The sequence below is a fragment of the Paramacrobiotus metropolitanus genome, unplaced genomic scaffold (assembly GCF_019649055.1).
Source record: "Paramacrobiotus metropolitanus isolate TYO unplaced genomic scaffold, Prichtersi_v1.0 Parri_scaffold0000006, whole genome shotgun sequence".
Classification (NCBI taxonomy): domain Eukaryota; kingdom Metazoa; phylum Tardigrada; class Eutardigrada; order Parachela; family Macrobiotidae; genus Paramacrobiotus; species Paramacrobiotus metropolitanus.
Genome location: NW_026570226.1, coordinates 1,018,335 through 1,038,272, shown reverse-complemented (window position 1 = coordinate 1,038,272; position 19,938 = coordinate 1,018,335). Strand labels below are relative to the sequence as shown.

General features: G+C 40.0%; 4 protein-coding genes and 1 long non-coding RNA gene across 8 annotated transcripts; 2 read left to right on the top strand and 3 right to left on the bottom strand.

The window, feature by feature from the left end:
• Positions 1–372: 372 nt before the first annotated feature.
• LOC129581536 (ectonucleoside triphosphate diphosphohydrolase 1-like) lies at positions 373–3,929 on the bottom strand. Its single transcript, XM_055472667.1, has 10 exons — positions 3,519–3,929; positions 3,233–3,300; positions 2,962–3,045; positions 2,616–2,861; positions 2,244–2,391; positions 1,989–2,157; positions 1,374–1,838; positions 1,178–1,306; positions 825–965; positions 373–758 (listed from the first exon to the last, which is right to left on the bottom strand). The coding sequence occupies exons 1-10, from the start codon at positions 3,626–3,628 to the stop codon at positions 531–533; spliced, it is 1,788 nt and encodes a 595-aa protein (XP_055328642.1). The 5' UTR covers positions 3,629–3,929; the 3' UTR covers positions 373–530.
• Positions 3,930–4,188: 259 nt separating this feature from the next.
• LOC129581539 (uncharacterized) lies at positions 4,189–7,288 on the top strand. 3 transcript variants are annotated; one of them, XM_055472672.1, is made up of 4 exons: positions 4,189–4,402; positions 5,491–5,597; positions 5,665–5,975; positions 6,623–7,288. In XM_055472672.1, exons 3-4 carry the CDS (start codon positions 5,685–5,687, stop codon positions 6,848–6,850), a joined length of 519 nt encoding a protein of 172 aa, XP_055328647.1. In that variant the 5' UTR covers positions 4,189–4,402; positions 5,491–5,597; positions 5,665–5,684; the 3' UTR covers positions 6,851–7,288. The 3 variants fall into 3 exon arrangements, with proteins under 3 accessions (XP_055328647.1, XP_055328646.1, XP_055328645.1); XM_055472671.1 differs by lacking the exon at positions 4,189–4,402 and adding an exon at positions 4,411–4,690; XM_055472670.1 differs by lacking the exons at positions 4,189–4,402; positions 5,491–5,597 and having other exon boundaries at positions 5,605–5,975.
• Positions 7,289–7,358: 70 nt separating this feature from the next.
• On the bottom strand, positions 7,359–9,210 carry LOC129581538 (uncharacterized). The gene is made up of 4 exons (XM_055472669.1): positions 8,789–9,210; positions 8,549–8,690; positions 8,049–8,233; positions 7,359–7,788 (listed from the first exon to the last, which is right to left on the bottom strand). Exons 1-4 carry the CDS (start codon positions 9,007–9,009, stop codon positions 7,725–7,727), a joined length of 612 nt encoding a protein of 203 aa, XP_055328644.1. The 5' UTR covers positions 9,010–9,210; the 3' UTR covers positions 7,359–7,724.
• Positions 9,211–9,239: 29 nt separating this feature from the next.
• On the bottom strand, positions 9,240–12,041 carry LOC129581537 (uncharacterized). Its single transcript, XM_055472668.1, has 6 exons — positions 11,829–12,041; positions 11,446–11,657; positions 10,479–10,614; positions 10,356–10,417; positions 10,117–10,233; positions 9,240–9,626 (listed from the first exon to the last, which is right to left on the bottom strand). The coding sequence occupies exons 1-6, from the start codon at positions 11,868–11,870 to the stop codon at positions 9,569–9,571; spliced, it is 627 nt and encodes a 208-aa protein (XP_055328643.1). The 5' UTR covers positions 11,871–12,041; the 3' UTR covers positions 9,240–9,568.
• A 2,733-nt stretch (positions 12,042–14,774) lies between these two features.
• LOC129581978 (uncharacterized) lies at positions 14,775–17,123 on the top strand. Of its 2 annotated transcripts, XR_008689570.1 has the most exons (5): positions 14,775–14,838; positions 14,910–14,995; positions 16,244–16,420; positions 16,697–16,783; positions 16,841–17,123. It is a non-coding gene; the product is annotated as an uncharacterized LOC129581978 (long non-coding RNA). The 2 variants fall into 2 exon arrangements; XR_008689571.1 differs by lacking the exons at positions 14,775–14,838; positions 14,910–14,995 and adding an exon at positions 15,807–16,074.
• The last annotated feature ends 2,815 nt before the right edge of the window (positions 17,124–19,938 follow it).

The following is a 19,938-nucleotide window of genomic DNA, read 5'->3' as shown; positions in this document are numbered from 1 at the left end:
AGCAAATTGAGGATTAAATACAATCTGGTAAAACTTAATTGTAAGTATACTTTTGTGACACCAAACCAAAGTTTTACTTTTCTCCACTCCCAAAATTTTTACATTAACTTGCGTACAAAGTTTTTTTGTTGAGCGCTTTTTTTTGTTGAGTTTTCTGACTGCACGTAATTTGACCTTTGCCAAATTTTATTTAGGTGCTTGTAAGCGATACATTATGCTCGCATATCTTGGTCAGCCGAAAGATCAAGCGTGAAAGAAAACATGTATCTAGTACTGTACTGTATCTACCATTAAGCACTTTGTTCACATAAAGACGATAGATTCTTCTCAATAAATCATATTCAAAAACAAAATGAAACGAAAAGATCCAAGGCATGGCGCACATTTAAATAAAAACAAAAACTCATCCCTAAAACGGAGAATTAAAACGAAAATAAAAGAGCAACTATCACAAATAGCCCGAATAAAAATTCGCGATCATTACAATCAGAAATACAAAAAAGAGTCAGGTAACTCATGGTCAGGTTGACTCAGATAGCACCGTAGGTCGAGCTAATTGACTCGTAATCACGATAGCGACGCGCTGCTTTCACCGCTCGCAGACAAAACACCATAGCAAAAATCAGTAGAACGGTAAACACGACCATCAATGATATAAAGACTGCCGTCGACACGAGATTTTCCGGTGGCTCATTGTCTCGCGCATTAGTCGAATTCAAAGCTAATCCTAACGTCCATCCAAGCGCCATGCCATCGATCTAATCAAATTGAACGCATAAACATAATTTTCTTTATGATACTCAATTTCACTACTGAATACATACATCGGGTACAAATCGGATCTGCTCGAATGTCGTATCATTAAATCCATATCCCAATGTCAAGATATTGTCCACGAAATGTGCGTCAAAGCAATACTGGGTAATGAACGGCGAATGTGGATCACTCGCATTCAGAATATTAATCTGTGGAGTAAATTAATAAGCTCGATGTAATCAAAATAAAGACGTAAAATGTCTGTATCAAACCAGTAAGATAGTCAATTATCAATTTTTTATTAATGATTTCTAAGTAGCTCCACGCGAATGTGCCTTGATAGTTACTGCCAGAAAAACGCCACAGTCAAAACCATGATAACCAAACCAACAAAATGCCAAACTCGATCAACAGAACTCACCTCCGAATAATTCTTTAGGCAGAAATCTTTAATCACTTCCCTATAGAGCGGAAGAGGAACGACTCCGCCACTTCTATTAACATTGGTTAGATTAAAAAATTCCATCACAAAGTAGAATCCAGAAAATGCCTACAACAACAACAGCAGTCAGCTTGCGTTTCAGGGAATGAGTCTTGCAAGTATGCAAGCCCAGTACCATAAACTTTCCAGTTAGAGGTGCTTCGTACACGCCATTGAACGAACACCGATCAAAGCCCGAGTAGGGACAATACGTTTTGTTGAACAATTTTCCAACCATAGCCGAACATTCCGTTGAATTACTGGTGCCAACGAAGCTGAGGCTATCTGATTTCACATCCGAATGGAAGCCGCTGGTGCAATAATGTCCAAAGACAGAATTCATGGGCTCAACAGTGGTATTTCCCGTTGGAGCACAGGGATTCAAAATGACACTTTGATTTTGTTCTTGCACCAACAACGCCTTGAACTGGCGTTCGGCTTCACGCAGACCATAGCAGAGGAAACTATGCGAATACAGATCATAAGTTTCCTGAAACAACGTTGCCGTTTGAGTGTAGTTGACTTCGGAATCAAATGTAATCTGCGCTGAAGCTCCGCCAAGATCAAGGGCTCCCACGGACGACTTCGGTGCAATGTGGTCCTATCAAAGCAGAAGAATAAAAGTCAATAATTAATCAACTACGGCGTATCTGCAAGCCCCTTAAAAGGTGGTGAAACGGCGAAAAAGACATCAGCATCAAGTAAAAGAAATCTGCAAGTACAATTACGCTAGAGGCTATTCTTCGCGTACAAATAACAGCGTTTTGGCAAGGTAGTTAACGGTTATCCATCCATAGATCCCTTCCTCGATTCCAGAGATTATTCTGACATGTTCTGCCGAGTATTTAAAAGGATAATTTCCATTAACTTCCGTTCTTATGGCATCCATTATTGATGCAGCCATAGTGGCATTCGTCGCTCTAAAAGAAATCGGCATACATTTGCTTATCGAGTTGACAAAATCGCACCGCTGGTTTTAGTGCTCGCCCTGAACTCCTGAACTTACTCAAGCAGTCTCATGCCAGCTGTGGCTCCCAAATAAATTTCGGTTTTATCCCAAGATGGCCGAGGAATGCTATCTTTTGCGAAACCCATACATGTCTCCAAACTTCTGGCAGCCATTCGCGGATCGACATAATTTTCCAATCCATGATCTGCAACGAATTTCTAAAAATTAAGCCTTAAAATAACGAAACTGATAATTAAATAATGACTTCATGTAAAAGCATTGCAGTGGTCGTCGCCTTTACAACAAATTATGCTTGCAACATTGGAAACATTTTCACATTTTAAAGAGACAAGTGTGTCTCTTGGTAAAATTAACTGGCGATAAAGTTTCGATCTGCTTCGACATACGGTAAACAAAGAAGCTACTCACTTTCGCAGCGAGTATGAGCGTTCTGCTTCACCAATCCTGTCCCTCGGATTTTCATTCCATCCCACTGATAAACATACAAATCAGTGTGCGTTGAGCCAGCATCGATGACCACCACAAAGTCCACAGGTACTGCTCCAGATCGTGCATAAAGGTAGATCATCACCGCAAACCCAATCAGCGATGCACAACAGGCCACAGCAGCCAGCGCAAACCAGTTCTTGCAGCCCAACAAAATTCTTGTTTCTCCTACAAAAAATAAACACCTTTTATTGGATGGCAATCATGGCACGCATGGCTGCAGGCGGGCAAACTAATGTTTATAAAAATTAACAAAAAATGCTCATACGTTTTGCTAGGAAAAGTTTATCACCATCTCGAATTGCATACGAGCCCACTGTCCGATGATTCTTCAAAACGTTTCCCTTCGGATCTAAATAAACAAGGAGGACTTCCATAAATAAAAACAACAAGTAGGAAACTGGCAATCCGTGTTTAAAGTTGCAGCAATTGGCAGCATTGATCATATAATTAACAATCGTAGTGATTAAATCACCTGGAATTATGTCGTGCACAAGGAAATATGACAAAAACATAAAATAAAATGATACTAATCTGACCTTGAACACAGAACTCAGAAACGATATCCGTACGAAGCCTCCGTTCAATAATGAATCCCGCTATAAGACTGCAAATATACCAGTATTGTTGGATTCTGCACCTTCCGTACGATTGCTTAAAGAAACCTTTAGCATTTCCAGCACCCCAGCAGTAGAATAATATCAACTGATGACAAACATACTCAAGCGAAAAATCACAAATTACCTATCACCTACACGTAAACAATACGAAGTGGAATATAAACAATGTTACAATGGAAAAACAAACGCATCCTCAGAAACTCACTTTCCCACAGTGGCGCTCTCGCTAGTCATAATGGTTTCAGCGCCATCGATTCCTGCCACCAAACTTTCAATCTGAACCCTAAGCATTTTTTCGGAATGAATGGATGCCATCAAACGAAATGTACAAAACCAAACAGAGGCTTTCAGATGTCAGTAATTACAAAATGGAACCACACAGCTATTAATTAATACTGCATTTCAAATTCACAACAGTCTATCAAGACCCAATCAACACATCCAAGCAGTCCATAACAGAACGTCAAGATCCTAGTAACATCATGCAAAACGGAAGACCAGATGAATTAAAATGAAACCTCTCGACGATAATATTCAGGATAGACTGCAAAAGAAAAGCCAGATATTTCTAAACGTTTTTTAACAATACTCGTACAGTACACTGTACATTGCATGTTTCTTTTGGCAATCTGCACGGCTGTTTGCCTGTTTCCGTTTACATATCAGCATCCGTTTTATCATTGGAATTGGAATGCAACATGGACAAATCCATCCAATGATTGGATTGGAATAGATCCAGCAATTTAAATTTCCACAAATTTAATATATTGAGTTTAACTGCTGTTTGTTTGCAGTTTATTTTAAAAATTTGAAGTCACTTTTAGTTGTTAGTTCCGTTAGCTGATGAATTTTAGCGAAAATCTTGACGCAGTAAATTTTTAAGAGAGCAAAACCCACGTACGTTTCGCAATTCTCGGCACTGTTTATTTGGATTAAGGAAACTGGAACCGGTCGATGGAAGTACAGTATGTACTTACGGCACTGTGTATTTATTGCAAACGCAAACCGATTGACCCATGTGACGGCCACTGACAGATTTGGATTTTGAAACCGAACAACAACTATCGTTCCAAACCATACAGAATTTCAGTAAGTGCTCCACTGACTTGCTACGTTTCAGTACGTCCAGGCAGTTCTAACAAATTTGAAGCATACATTTTCAGTTTCAAACCTGTTCTATCGGTTTGTGACTTTGTGGTAAACTTGCTCTCTTCATAAGTTGCTTGCTCGTTTGCGGAACAAAGCATAATTTTTGTTTTATTTGTGTGTTTGAGACCACATACTCTGTAGATATTTACACGCCTTGGACTCTACTATTTTGAAGCTTTTTAATTTGCTGTTTCTTGAACTGTTATAAAAAGGAAAATTTGGAAAAAGGTATGGAACTGCATAAACAAATGGTTGTAGGTTACGGCTAATTTCTCTGATTTGCTCATCTGCAAGAAATACTCTGGTCAAGAGTTGAAAACCTGACAGGGATAAAATCTAGCTAATTTTTAACGGTACTGATAATCAAGCATGCTCCGTCAGCGATTTTTTGTTGGGTTTTGTCACTTTTGTGAGCCTTTATTATTTTCTAGTGGCTTACTGTTGACTGATTATACCACAGTTACATACATGATATACTTCGTATGTAAATTTTCAAGTTTTGCAAATCTTCTGTAGGCTTTAATAAGTCTAGTTCTGCTTTTGCTCGTGCGGTGCCTCTTAAATTACAGTTGATAAATTAAAATAAAATGGAATATGAGTAGAGAACAGTAAATTTTCGTATGATTGATTTCGTTTGTCGTCTTGCTGCGTTTATATATTTATCGTTAATTCAACGTTAAAGAGTATGCTTTTGTGGTCGGTAATCGCGTAATTTATTCACTTTTTTGTTTCCAGGAAATTCATCGGAATACTGGTCTTTTAAATGAAAACGTGAAATATTCTAAATTGTGAATTTGGGAATTTTTTCTAAGTCTGACTCAATAATCGATCAATTATAACGTATAAACTATAAACATTACACTTTTTGCCAAACATGAGGTACTTGTGGTTTTGACATTTCAAAATTTATACGGTCAGCGTATTGCGTACGCATCCTAGACCTTGTGTTGCTTTGTCGCACATTTTATTTGCAATTCAAAACAGTTTTCGTCAGTGCTTTGCATTTTTCTAAGTGGCTTTGCTTACAGGTGACTCTTCTTGCGATAGTGCTCACGATTTTGTCTCGCTCTCCATGCATTGTTGTTCAAGTTCCACGGCCCAGACTAGTACCAGACGTTTGCGCAGTACAAACACGGTTGGGTTGCTGTCTTATTACGCTTTCATGCGGGGAATGTGGTTTGAAGTGCAGACTTGTTCTTTAGAGTATATCTCCGCTGAGGAAATGGGAAACCACGAGAGCAGTCAGCACCGCAGCCACAAAAAATCCCCGGGCCGCGCCAACAGTATCCCGGTGGCCAGCGTCCACTCCGATCCGCTGATCACGCCGCACGAGTGCCGTTCACCCACCTGCAGCAGCCAGGAACACCACATGTCGGTGCAGCGCAGCAACAGCGCTCCTGTGCGTTATCGCCATGATTCTCTCAGCTCCACGTATTCCACCAGTCTGGAAGGAGCTTATACGGACGCTTACGACGGGATGTCCCCGACGACCTTTGGAGGAAACTATCACAAGGTTCGTGCATTAAGCGTTCTTTTAATGCAGGTTTTTAATATTGACGGGTTTTCCTCCCAAAGATCTCCAAATCGGCTTTCGCTACACATTTATTTTGCATTACACATTTTTTTTTGCTACACATTTATTTAGTAATTGCGCGAAATAATCGTGTGGCAGTACGAGTACTGCTGTGCGGTACCAAGTGTACTTCGTACGCTTTAATCGCATTTTTGGTTATTTAAAAAATTAAAATGTTCTGGATCATTCTCTAGTATAAAATGTATTCCGTTGCTGTATCATGTGTGTGGTCACATGCTTTTCGCATAGATTCAATCTTCGACTGGTATTCACAGATACATCCGGTTAGCATCAAATAATCATTTGTCAGACGGAATTTCCGGAAGACGTGACCTGCAGATAAACGCTCAAGGTCACGTGTAGTCTAATTTAGCTGGGTGTGCATAATTATATAAGGGGATTTTTAAATTTCCGGGGTGTTTTTCTGAGCCGTAACCTCGCCAGGTCATGACATACAACAACAGGGTTTTTACATTTCATGTTTAGTGAATGTTTCATCGTATTCGTTCTTGTATATGTGATTTTAAGGTTATGAAAAAAACCTTTAATCTGGTGGTTTCTACAATGACAACGTGCTTTGTTTATAGGACGTTCCGCGAAAAGTGCGCGCGCAGAATTTCGATGATGTGCATGGGAATAAGCTGAATATGCCCTTTGATTCTAAGCAGGGCTCGGGATTTGATTTGGACTGGCAGTATAACGAGAAGATGCGCAAGCGTGTGATTGTTAAGCGGTCACTCAATCCGGATCATCCACTATACCATAAGTTGATCCCGCGAATTGCGGAAGGCAATGAAGACTCTGGCCGAATTTAATTTCTGACTGCATGTTTGCCAATTCGTTTTCGGTTTTATGGCGTCGAGTAATTCTTCTCTTATACGGAACTCCTGCCTGAATATCTCTGAACTCTTTACCTTGGGAATCCGCTCCACTCTCCAGTTGTTTTGAGTTCTTCACTTTGGTGGTTTATGTCCTTCCGTTGTTAGTTTAGATGGTAGGCCGACAATGAGTCTACTACCGATTGCTGGCATAATGGAAAGTGGTGCCTACAGTATTTGTTTCGTCAAAACTCGATTAATCAATTTTATGTCTTTGCACGTTGTTATGTATTTTACATCCTAGGGTAAATGGTTTCTTTTTGAATGAGTTACTGCTCACTTGTATGTATTCTGTACTTCCCCTCTGTTGGTGGTAAATGTAGACTGACCTTGAGAGGTCTGTACGCTGTGGACGTTTTAAATTTCAGCGAAATGTTGGGAATATTGTGGTGGAGACTGTTAGATCATTGTGTAAAAAAAATTTACCAATTTACCCAGGAATTCATTCAAGAGATAATTTATTAGCGTAAAAGGCGCATCCGCAGTGAACTGACGCGCTTCTGATTTCACTGATTAATTATCGCTATTTCAAAAACCAGAATCTAGAACAGACAGCAATGAAATCTGGAACCAGTCCACACTTGTTTGCACATTCTATTAAAGTAGAGGACAATGCGATGTTTTCAATTTCAGTTCTGCAATTTATTTTTAAATTGTATATGTGTGCAAGCTAAAACTGCATACAGATAGGTATGTGCAATGTGCATGGCCTGCATGATGCTGCGCTTGCAGCCTTGCACTCTTCGCGGTTTGGGTCATCCAGCACGCAGCCCTACGAGACTTCTTTTCCGGCGCACGGCTCTTTTTTTGTTCAGCGATGTTCGAGATCGACACATTCTCCTTCCGTGAAAAACATTTTAGTTCTGAATGTCAGCCTGCAAATATTGAAAAAAGCTTACTTACACAGGAACAATAACGCGACAAGCCATCATAACAAATGGAGCATCTGTCAGTCATTATTTTATGAACTACTGCAATAATCCTATAATACGAGAAAGCCATAATATCTTCTTCTGTATATAAAACCGGGACAAACACGTTGCAATTGTGTATCTGCGAAGTGCGAATTACATGTTCCTATCGTTGCTATCAAAAGCCGCTACGCCAAATTAAATAATTATACAACATCAAATACCTTATCGTTGGTTGGATAGAAAGGTATTTCACTGCCTCGCACGTAGTGGGTTCACTCCATGATGCAGTATACACATTTTTCTCCGGCGATACGGCAAAACGGCAGTTGAAGTTGCCAATAAGGTCATCGGAACCCCGAAAAATCCTGTCATCGTCCTGGACTTTTACCCGTAACGTAATATTGTTCTAAAGAAATTGCAAATATTTTTCTCACAATCGAAGAAATGAGCGGATGCCCCTGTCAGCATGCATACAGCGTCTTACAGACCAGTTAAATTGCAAAAGCATAATAAAATAACCATAATATCGTGTACAAAAACCTAGGACACTTAACGCCATCCGACTGTACTCAACTGATTTTACTGTTAAAATTTCTGAGAAAAATTCAAGCATGATAAAAAATTATAATTTTGATGCATTTAACTGCGTACAATGATTTTGGCAAATTAAAGTTATGTACGGTATATTCTACTCGTAGAATATGTAACAACCGGTAGTTACTTGAGAATGGTTTCCGGTGCAGAGCTGCGCAATGAATATTTTATTTATATCGAACGATGTTGGCACCGCTTCCGCCACCTCGAAGACTGTGTCATCTTCCTCAAAATCTCGAAATCCCGGCCATTCTTCGTCTGGTTTGATCCTAGAGTAATCTGGCAACAATCTTTCAATGTGCCTCTAGCCAATTGCAGGGTGCCGAGCAATGACGATAAAAAGGCGCGGTCTAGTTCTTGAACTCACCAGTCCAAATACGCAAAAAATCTGGTGTCGCATCCCTGTTTCATGGGGTCACACGGCAAGCCGTTTATTTCCAGCCCCTGCGCATTTTCAAATCTCAGCAATTCGATGTCCACTTGGTACCGCAATCCACTGGCACCGTAGACACCAACTGGCAGACATGAAAACTCCAAAACTCGGATGCAGATTACGAACACACAAACAGCGAAAGAAAAGAGCGGCATTTTTAATGCATGTAGTACAATAGGCACTATGTATTTGTACGAAATACTTGTTACATTGCAAGGTTAAGAAATACCTCAAATAACTGCCGACGCATTAACCAAGAACGATTTAGCCATTTATTTTCAAAATATTTAAGGATGCTGTTGTTCGCTGCCGCTGGTAAATTATTGTGTACCGCAAAGGAACGCACAATCTACAGATCGGTCGTGCTTCCGGACCCGTCGGCTGCAACACTCGGTTTTGATATTATCTTGTATTTTGAACAAGATAACAACAAATTAATTTACATTACACAAGGGCTGTTACAAAGTGCATTAAATAACATATGATTCGGAATCTCGGACGTGACATCGGTGAAAGCCACTGACAGGAGAAGGATAACCACATCTATGACTATGAAACATCAGACAATTATCACCGTCTTCCAATTATCCTCAAGAAAACTTTCCAAATGTACATTTCATACTACAAAAACCGACAGCAATTGTCAGATCAAATTTTTGGCAAATGATTAGGAAATTAAGATCTTTCCGCCGATATCACAAGCGAAAAAATCGCTCAGGCCGGACATCCATCCCTGGACGATTTACGGTACATTCTGTATTTGAAGACCATCCTACAAATTTCAAAGTTTGACGTCAATCGATGCCACCGAAAAGAGGCACAGGTCGCAATCTTTCTAGAATCTTGTGCTGTTATTACGCAAGAAAAGCTTCAAACTATTATATTTCGCCAACAACAGACAAACGAAACTTGCAGATCCAAAATGAGGAAAAATGCTACGAGTAGAAAGGGAATCCAAACTACGCATAACTTTTGTGAAAGTTCTTGTCAGCTTATGGGTCAAATATCATCTTGTCAGCTTATGGGAAATATTTTGGAAGGCATGCTTAAAAGTATTCTGCTTATCAAAAGCAAATGGACCTGCAAATGCCCTACATCAACAAAACTGGAACGAGACGCTTGTTACTAATCACAATAATATAAACAAAAAAAGCAGACCGAAAAACCATTCAAAATTCAACTATTTTTTAGATTATCAAACGACGACAGGCATACGAGATCCTGCAATATTATCGTAGTTTCGCAAATACTGCCGCGCTCACCCCATTAATGGATTGGAATACATGGCATCGCAGGGTATCTCTTTTGACCACCCAGCGGAAATCGCACTATCCGCGATATTGGGAACTTTCGTAAAAATGCAATTGAAGTTGTTGATGCTAGAAATTTTAACATTACATATCAATTAGCTGATACTCCGTGTCATTGCCACCAGACACCGCCTATCGTATTTCACGTTTGTGCAACATCTTCACATGTAAACAGTCATAGTTTTTCTTACAAATCATCCGCTCCACGCAGTCCACCATCTACATCCATGAGATTCACTCTGAGATTTCCGGCCTGATAAATTCATATTTTTATGACTTCCGTCTGCGACGCTTTCAGATATCAATAACAGTACCTTAAAGGAATTTGTATCGCAGATTGTCTTGCGGAAAATGTGATTGAACTTGGGTGAACTTTCCTCGCCTCGATACCAAAAATAATCCGATGGCAAAAGCTCACGAGATCCAGGCCAGTCGTCATAAGGTTTCTCCCTGCACAAATGCACATTTAAAAATATTGAGGTAGTCATAAAATATGTGGCAGCAGTTCACGACCACTTCTGTTTACACTTTACACTCACGACGGTAGTGCGGTCAGTTTTATTGTGAAAAACAATCATATGATCGAGTCATCAACAATTACAATGCGAAACCGAGATTAAAACAACATAAAAATCGCACGATTAAATTATACACACCGGGTTGCAATGCCACATTCTAATATAACAAAACACCTTGTTATATTAGAATATGCATAGCATAAAAATTTATAAAATGGCCTATATTAATTATCCACTTTGCACTGAATACATATTAAATAATTATCGCGTCATAAGACAAAAAAATTGCAGTCTGAAACAGATGTTCCACATCTCTCATGACGAGCAAAAATTAACCAGACTCCAATGACTGCACTACTCTAAACCTGTTGTTTAATTTACCGCCAACATGCTAAATGTCAATAGAGATTTTGTTTATGTAACATAATAACATGCATGCAGTGTGCAATCAAAACGCATGCGTTAACCTCGACGCACTATCTAGACCAATGTAATGGGAAACCCTATAGTGCGCAGAGTACGCACCCCATGCAAAACCTGATTTTTACACATTTACGACAACGGCCTGCCCGAACAGCATGCACTCATGCTTGCAATTGTTTAAGGATGGGCTCTGAAAGCCGTTCTCAAAAAAGTAAGTTCAACTCCGTGAGTAATGCGCAAAAATTCCTATTCCGATTGTGAGCAAGCGATTAATACTGTTGCATGCGTAATCCGGTAATGCAATTAATTTTTCGCTAGTTAAAATGCAATTATCGCTTACACATCAATATATCCCAACGCCTTAATGTCGCATCCCCACCAGAAGAAATCGCACTTCTTCCCGCTGTATACGATACCATGGGGATTGTCGAAACGCAAGAGGAGCACTTCGATTTCTAACGGCAAATTCCGGGAATCGGTCGATGCGGACACTTGTGCGGCTGCCCTCATGTTCGGCAGCAGCTGTCCATCGATCACACCCAGGTAAACAATCTGCAACATAAGGAGAAAGGTGTACGGGATTACCTCATATGACTGCTAACCGCAGCGAATCCATCCGAATCATTATTAACTGTCGAGCATACGATTCTTCGTTGAAACTAACAGGACTTGACAATCAGCCCAAAACGTAATTCACGCGACGGCCAGTTGGCTGAAGCTTACCACGGCAAAGAGGGTTACACGACCGATTCCTTTCGGTTCCATTTTCCACTGCCAATAACGAACTAAAACTATTTTTATCACTAAGCTTCACCGAATTTCCTAAAAAAAAACAACTGTCTTAATAAGTAGAAATTCGACTGCACGACTATTTTTGCGGTGCTCAAAATCAAAATTACGGCATGTCAAATAAAGCCGAAGGCTGAGAGTGAAACAACGCAGACCTCCTGATGATTTTTTCTGTCAGCACGTGAGTCATGAGTAGTAAGGCGTTCACTCAAATGGAGCCCACAAACGTTGTTCGGCCAATCACCGACTTTAGCAATTACAGCAACGTTGTTTAGTTAAGTTGATAGGTTCCCAAATATTATCCTAATTTGCTATTGTCTTTGGGATCAGAACACAGATTTGATAACACCAAATATTACAGTCACACATTTACGTAATTATCAATACTTAAAAGTATTCAGTTAACTTCGGATGGCTTATAGATAGGGCTCACTGCCACCGCGTCGACAAACACGGAACCACCACAATTAAGGTCATCGGGATGGCAGGGCGGTTGTGTGGGATGCGACTTGCTGGGACACAGTGGCCGTGTCTCATGTAAGAGCTAGCTCGAAGAAAGCCGGGAGCGTTGCGCAGTTGGCTGAAGGCAGTAAGCACGGAAAATACGCCTAGATCGTCGAACAGTTGAGATATTTCTTCTACCCTCTGGCAGTCGAGACGTTCGGGACATTTGGAACTTCTTTTGCTGAGCTGATCCGTTTCGTCGGCCGGAAGATCCGTGATGTTACCGGAGAACCTCGATCTACGGCCTTTCTCAGACAGCGTTTAAGCCTCGCAGTAGTCAGAGGAAATGCAGCGGCTGTTTTGGGTACACTACGTGCCCGTAATGACACTAACGATTTTGGGTGTTTTTTTAATGTTTAAAATTCAATCATTTTAATTAGTGTGAATCTGCGCAGGCGTGTTGTCATTGTGTACTGCATGGCCAACTAGCCGAATCAAAATTCACTGGGAGAGAGTTGTACACTGTACACATGCATATAGCGGCTGACTTATCCACTGTATAGGTTTTTTCACGTTAAAAAAAACTGTATTGACGTTAAACACATGCATTCATGGGTTAATAGACAAGATTCCCCCGGAAAAGGGAATCTGTCCATTATTGGCTAGCGGCGCAACCTAAGCCCGCCCGCTTGGAGATTGGCCAGCGGTCAGTGTCTGTATGAGGTATATAAGCAACTCACTGCACACAGTGCATAATCATTGCTCCTACCTTCGCAGTTAGCAAAATTTTTGTTAGCAATTTAGCAAATTAGCCTGCTACTAGCAGATACTTAGCTTTTACATCGTTAGCCTTTAGAACGTTCTGTGACCTTTTTAATAATAACCGCCAACGGTCTAATAATGGTCTCGAAGAACGAACTGAAGAAGTTGAAGGTTCCACAGCTCAAGCAGGCATGCCGTGATGCTGGTCTGGATGATACCGGCGTCAGGAAAGTCTTGTTGGCACGTTTGTATAACCACAACGACATCCCGCCATCACGCATGGAAGGCGCTGTGGATGCCAACGGCGCCATCGCACCGACTGACCATCCTGTTGGACCTCCAGCAGGAATAGCTGCCGCCGGACCATTAGCCGACCTGGACAAACTTCTCCGCCTTCATCAAAGTAAGTCCTATCCGAAAGATCTGGATTTCATCAAGCTTCCTGCCGATCGCAACGAGATTCAGATCTTCATCAATCACCGAGCACCGCTTGCCGTTTCCGATCTCCGCCAACTGCTGCGCTCCCGTAACAACAATGCCGAGAACGCCCGTAAATTGCCGTTACCACATAAGCAAGCTCCAAAGGTCACCTTGCATAGCGGCAAACGCAGCCGACCCACTGCAACGGATTTATCGTACGACGAGTTTATGGTATACGGTTTGAAAACAGCCGTGAAACTTGCACGGACTGTTTCTGGCAAATACCATCAGTCGCTTACTGAATATTTGCAATATTTAGAATTTCTGGCCATACGTCGGCGTGATTTCGACGATAAGGCAGTCTTGAAATTTGACGAAGAATTTCGTGAAATGGCCACTCATGATGGTCTAAGTCTTTCTGATTCACATGAACGGTCTGCCCTAAACGATAAATATTTTCATGCGAAATCGCGTCGTTGTGATCTCGATGTTGATCGGAAAACACAAAATACAAAACCTACACAGCAGAGCCCATATGGTCTCGGGTGCTAAACACCCTCTGTCGCGATGGCAACCCCCATCGCCTGCCGGAAAATAGCAATTGCTATGACTAAGCGATACAGCTTTATCGACGGTATCGAAAGTAAAGCATTCAGCTTCAACATAATTATTTAAAGAGTTGTCGACAGGGCGGCTACAGTCTGTGATTGGACGCAGGCTATTTTCGCCTTTCTTCGGTACAGCTCTAATTGCGTTAATGCGTTTGGGTTTGATTAATTGACGAGATATTTTCCCACTATCAAGCTCTGCTCTGAACAGTTTGTCCAGCATCGGCTTGGCAGTCTCACTCAAAGCCGAAGAATAATTTCGACAATCTGCTGATGGGACACTGTCAATATCATTAACTACGGTATAGCAGCAGGTAAACTTATAGCGGATTGTGCCGGCGCGTTGATTGCCGGCATCCCCACGAAAAAGCGGACGCTTCTAGAGTAGTCTTTTGTGTAGAAGCTGTAGTTTGGCCATATGTGTCCTGTCAAGGACTAATTCTGAGTTGGGTATTTCGATATAAATGAGGCCGCTTTTGAAGTTCTCTGACGAAATGATTTTGGCTTGGATGGTTTTGAATGGAGGGGTTGGTATTTGTTGAGGATTGGTAGTTTTTCGAGCGCAGTTGAGCTTTGGGTATATAAAGGAGACGCGGAGTGTGGTGAGAATTCAATTGGTGAGATTGCTGGAATGAGAAGTTTGTTGTGTGAATAGAGTTTTGATTTATGGTTGCGTCGCGAGTTTTGGGATTTCTGGTGGAATAAATTTGGTAATTGTTTAATGGTATTTTTTAAATGTTTTATTTTTTAATTGTTTGAATTGTAAATTTTGTTTTAATAGGGTGGAGAGGGTGAATTGATCTTCATTGCGTGGAAAGTGGTGTGAGAAGGATTTCGGTGGATTTTTGCCTAGGAAACATTTGATTGGTAAGAAATTATTTGTGTATGTTGATTAGCATACGATAATACTAGGTATTGGTTTGATATGGTTAAAATGATTCTATATACGAAAAGTGGTATATTGTGTTAAGAGATTTAACTTTAGTTGAATTTGTACTGGAATAATATTATTTATTACTTGGAGATATGTTTATGTATATGTATGAGAGGCAGATGGTGTGTTGATGTATGTGTGTTAATGAGTGGTATTTTGTCAATGTTTTGTGTTAGTTTGTTGAAGTTGATATGGAAGTGTGATAATATATGTTTGTGTGTTGAATTTATATTTTACTGGTGTGGTGTTTAAGAAGAATTAGCTATTGTGGTAGCGGTTGAACTGAAATGCTATTTGCATCGGTATTACGGTAATTTAAATTATTAATTTTTAGAATTTAGTAAGAGAATTAAACTAGGGTTAATAGACTGAAATTTGTTAGTCCGAGTAAAATGCGTGCGAAAATTTGTTGGTGTATATTTTTGTAATGGATGATTTATGTATTGCGGAATTAAAGGTTGACTTAAAAATTAGGGCATTTATAGAAATTCAATATTTTGTAAAGTGATACGGAGTGGTTTGATACAATGGATAGAGTTAATAAGTGTGGATTAAGATATTGCGTGCAATGTGTAGAAAATTATGGAGTGAGGTTATGGAGCGTATTTAATCAGTTTTAACGTGCTACACCGCATATTAGATATTGCAGTTTAGGTCACTGTACTCATTTCAATTAGCCCGCTTGAGTGACTGTGAACGTGACATAGTGTTAGAAATATTGACTCGCATAGTGTAACCGTTCGAAATAATGGTAAAGCTAAATACAGAAAATTTATGTGGCATTATAGAGTCATGGTGTGTCGATATTGAAGTTGATAAAATAAATTTGAAGAATCAGGTGGATGTAGTGTTCCGTATGGTTTGGTGTATAGCAAATTTAGTATTGGTTGAATGGTTTTATGCTGAGAATGTGGATAAATTATGGAATAAATATGATATTTGATGTTTATGTGTTATGGATGATGGTGTTATGGATGATTGTGGATGCGATAAAAGTATTTTGAAGAAAAAAGTGGGTGTAACGATCCGTATGATTGTTGTATTTAAGTAACAAAGATTTTTGCGGAAATTGTCTGACTGAGCCGAAACTGTCTGCAATTGCATTTGTTTTCAAGCGTTAAATGTGATTTTAATTTTAGTGAAAAAAATTTTTAATGTATATTAAAAATATCTCTGTACAGGTGCAAATTTCGGACGATAGTGGAGTCGTTGATGTCATGGCATATAATCAAATTCAACAACAATTATCTGGGCCTTCAGCAGCTGCCCATCAAAGTGGACTGATTGGAGTTAACAATTTTTCAGTTATGAATAAGCAATATCGTGTCATTCTGAAGCAGGCTTACAGTAATATTGAAGTAAGTTGAAGTTCTACATTTTAATACTTATTATAAATATGTATGAATGGATATATATGTATGAATATATTTATTAAATATAGTTAAATACATATTAGTATTTATTATAAATATTTATGAACAGATAATATTACTATTGTTAAATAAATGTTATTACAAGGCCGCAGCAAAGAAAGCATCAGTGTAACTTATATGGAAGAAAAGAAGCTTGGTATAATATTATTTTAAACTGAAAACGCAATAAATTTTAAGTATGAAATTATTTTGTTTTTGTAGAAGAAAATCCATGTTCAGCTATGGATATTGGTGTCAGCGAAGAGCAAACAACGACAGTGCAACCTGAGTGCAGCAAACGATTGAATGGTAAGAAATTAAATACAAATAAGTTATATGAATTTGAATATGTATTTTTGTATATAGTTACTCCGAAAAAACGGAATAAATGTGTGGAAAAGTGGAATTGAACTGCGAAGCAGAACTGAATGGTCCAAATTCTTTGAATTTGGATAACATGATAATATTCTTTTACCAGTACAAGTATCATTTTGTATTATTAGCTAAATTCATTAGTGGTATGCTATTTGTATGAATTTTATATTATTATGGTGAATTGATTATGCCCGATTTTTGTACTATTATATTAGGTACATTAGTATCATAATAATTTTACTGTTGTGATGTGAAGGTTCAAAAAATCATGACTACGGTGTAACTAAAATTTAATAAAATTTTTATTTTACAATAAGTTAGGATCTGTGTATAATCTGTGTATAATAAGTATTGTAAAATAAATAAAAATACAGTAATGAATGGAAGTGTAATATGATTATGCTGTGCGTTATAATAGTACATTCTAACCAATAATTGACTGCCAATTGGAAGATGGTGACAAAAAAGTAAGGTTTAGGCTATAAATATGTGCCCAACTGCGCCCAACTGAATTACAAATAATTGCCATTTGGAAGGTAGTGACATAAATCGTATAATATCGTATAATAATGTGGTTAACAACTACCGCTAATATAAATATACCCCGTACTGCGCCCAACCAAGAACTTGGTGCCATCTGGAAGGCGGTGACATTAAGAGTAAGGTGTATGTTATAAATATGCGCCCAACCTCGCCCAACTAAACTAACAACTTACTGCCATACGGAGAGAGGTGACACGAAGAGTAACGTGTATATTATAAATATGCGCCCAACTGCGCCCAACTGCGCCCAACTCAACTAACAACTTACTGCCATCTCGAGGGAGGTGACATAAGAGTAACGTGTATACTATAAATATGCGCCCTTATGCGCCCAACCAACAAAAATCAAGATAATTATGTCATATGCTAATTGTATAATTGATGTGCGTAAGAAATATGCGCTCCTGAACCGCCTGCCACATGGCCCCCTCCCCGAGGTGGCCGCCCGTTAGGTGTTTCAATTATTGACATCCTTGCAGCCTACCGTTCGGTGCCGGTTTTCCCAGCGCATCGCCAGTTACAACGCTTTCGCTGGCGATTTCCGAACGAAGCTGAGCATTTCTACATTGATAATTTTTTATGCTTCGGCTTGGCTAATGCGCCTTATATTTCTCAAAAAATTTCAGGTGCTATAGCCGACTTTATGCGTCGTCGCGGGTATACTATAATAGTATACTTAGATGCATACTATTATAGTATACCGCGGGTATACTATAATAGTATACTATAATAGTATACGGGTATACTTAGATGATTTCCTGATAATTGCTCAAACTTATGCCGCCTGTTTAGCCGTTAAAAACTGTCTCATTTCACTGCTAACCTCACTTGGTTTCAATGTAAAATGAGAAAAAGTGATTGGGCCATCGCAGCGAATTAAGTTTTTGAGAATCATCATAGATTCCGTTAAGTGCACACTGGAAATTCCAGCAGATAAGTTAGCCGAACTCTTAAAAGACGTGGACATGTATAGAATGTCAAAAGCGATATCAAAAAAAGATTTGCAAAAGCTTATCGGCAACATGTCGTACGTCTCGAAAGCAGTCTACAGTGCGAGAGTTTTTACAAGGTTGTTCATCGACGTTATGTCCAGTCTCAAACAGCCGCACGATAAATTCTTAATCGATGACGTTGTTCGCGCAGATCTTTCTTGGTGGCATAAATTTTCAACAGTTCTCAATGGACTGGTACCGTGTCCATTAGGTGTCCAATGCCGGTCAAGACGCTATATACAGATGCGTCGTTTTCCGGTTTCGGGGCCGCTTTGCGCGACACTTACTTTGCCGGCGCTTGGTTGCCGCTACAACCCCCAGTTGGTTTTTCCAATAACTGATTACCGAGCCCACTCGTACACCCAGAATTGGTGAAAAATATCAATATTTTTTAGAGCTTATAGCTGCCTGTCTGCCACTCTTAATATTTGCACCGCACCTTACCGGTCATAAAGTCCTCGTCTTGTCTGACAATACTCAGACTGTGGCTTTTTTAAACCGTGGTACAACAAAAAATTTGCATGCACTTAAGTGGCTTAAAGCCGTTTTTGCCGTGAGCATTCGGCATAATTTCCGTTTTAGCTCTACTCATGCGTCGGGTACGAGCAGGCCCGTCGCGAGACCCCTGTGCAATTTTCAAAAAAAAACTCCTCCTACAGTTTTCATCGGAAAATTTTTCTGAATACACCATTGGATTCGTCGTGAAATTCTGAACAAAACGGTTGAGGCCGATTTTTGAAATTCGTATTTCCCCCTAGACCCTTACTACGGGCGGTCCCCAATTCGACAGCCTGACTTCTGGGGAATTCCCCCGGGCACTTTCAAAAATGTACTTCTCCTACAGCTTTTATCGCATATTTTTCTGAAAATATTCCTGAACTCACCGTAAAATCCTGAACAAAACGGTTGAGGCCAAATTTCAAAATTCGTTCCTCTCCAAGCACGTCCACCCGGGCGGTCGCCTATGTCACAACCCAAGTTTTGGGGCTTTCCCCCCTGACCCCTCAGAAACAGAGAAGCCATTTGCGCTTGAGATACTAATTTTATCACTGAAAAAGGCTCGAGAAGATGTCTTTGACTGCCCTTGGGGGCCAGGGGGGAATGCCCCAAGAACTGGTCTGTCGCATTGGCGACCGCCCGCCGTAACGGTCTGGGGGGAAATGCGAATTTCAAAAATCGGCCTCAACCGTTTTGTTCAGAATTTCACGACGAATCCAATGGTGTATTCAGAAAAATTTTCCGATGAAAACTGTGGGAGGAGTTGTTTTTTGAAAATTGCACAGGGGTCTCGAGACGGGCCTGGGTACGAGTAATGTGCAAGCCGATGCTCTAAGTCGGATCACCGAAGGTGCCTATCATGAGCAGCGATTCTTACAGTACCGCCGATCAGATTTCCCCGGAAATCCGTTACCTCGTAATTTTGTTTTTAGCTATCCGAACATCCTCGATCACTGGAGAAACGATTGAATCGTTTACGGATGAGTGCCTTAGCTCCTTCCTCGTTTAAGACCCGTCGCTCACAATGGGCCTGTTTCGAAAGCTTTTGCCGTGATC

Excerpts from the sequence above, each read along its gene's own strand:
- LOC129581536 (XM_055472667.1), bottom strand. The coding sequence starts at position 3,628 with ATGGCATCCATTCATTCCGAAAAAATGCTTAGGGTTCAGATTGAAAGT. Across the intron at positions 3,046-3,232 it reads TTCTGAGTTCTGTGTTCAAG|ATCCGAAGGGAAACGTTTTG; the intron begins GTCAGATTAGTA and ends TTGTTTATTTAG. Across the intron at positions 2,392-2,615 it reads CGCTCATACTCGCTGCGAAA|ATCATGGATTGGAAAATTAT; the intron begins GTGAGTAGCTTC and ends AATTCGTTGCAG.
- LOC129581539 (XM_055472670.1), top strand. The coding sequence starts at position 5,625 with ATGCGGGGAATGTGGTTTGAAGTGCAGACTTGTTCTTTAGAGTATATC. Across the intron at positions 5,976-6,622 it reads TTGGAGGAAACTATCACAAG|GACGTTCCGCGAAAAGTGCG; the intron begins GTTCGTGCATTA and ends CTTTGTTTATAG.
- LOC129581538 (XM_055472669.1), bottom strand. The coding sequence starts at position 9,009 with ATGCCGCTCTTTTCTTTCGCTGTTTGTGTGTTCGTAATCTGCATCCGA. Across the intron at positions 8,691-8,788 it reads TTTTTTGCGTATTTGGACTG|GATCAAACCAGACGAAGAAT; the intron begins GTGAGTTCAAGA and ends AGATTACTCTAG. Across the intron at positions 7,789-8,048 it reads TCTATCCAACCAACGATAAG|GCTGACATTCAGAACTAAAA; the intron begins GTATTTGATGTT and ends CAATATTTGCAG.
- LOC129581537 (XM_055472668.1), bottom strand. The coding sequence starts at position 11,870 with ATGGAACCGAAAGGAATCGGTCGTGTAACCCTCTTTGCCGTG. Across the intron at positions 10,418-10,478 it reads GCGATACAAATTCCTTTAAG|GCCGGAAATCTCAGAGTGAA; the intron begins GTACTGTTATTG and ends TGAATTTATCAG. Across the intron at positions 10,234-10,355 it reads CTGCGTGGAGCGGATGATTT|CATCAACAACTTCAATTGCA; the intron begins GTAAGAAAAACT and ends TAAAATTTCTAG.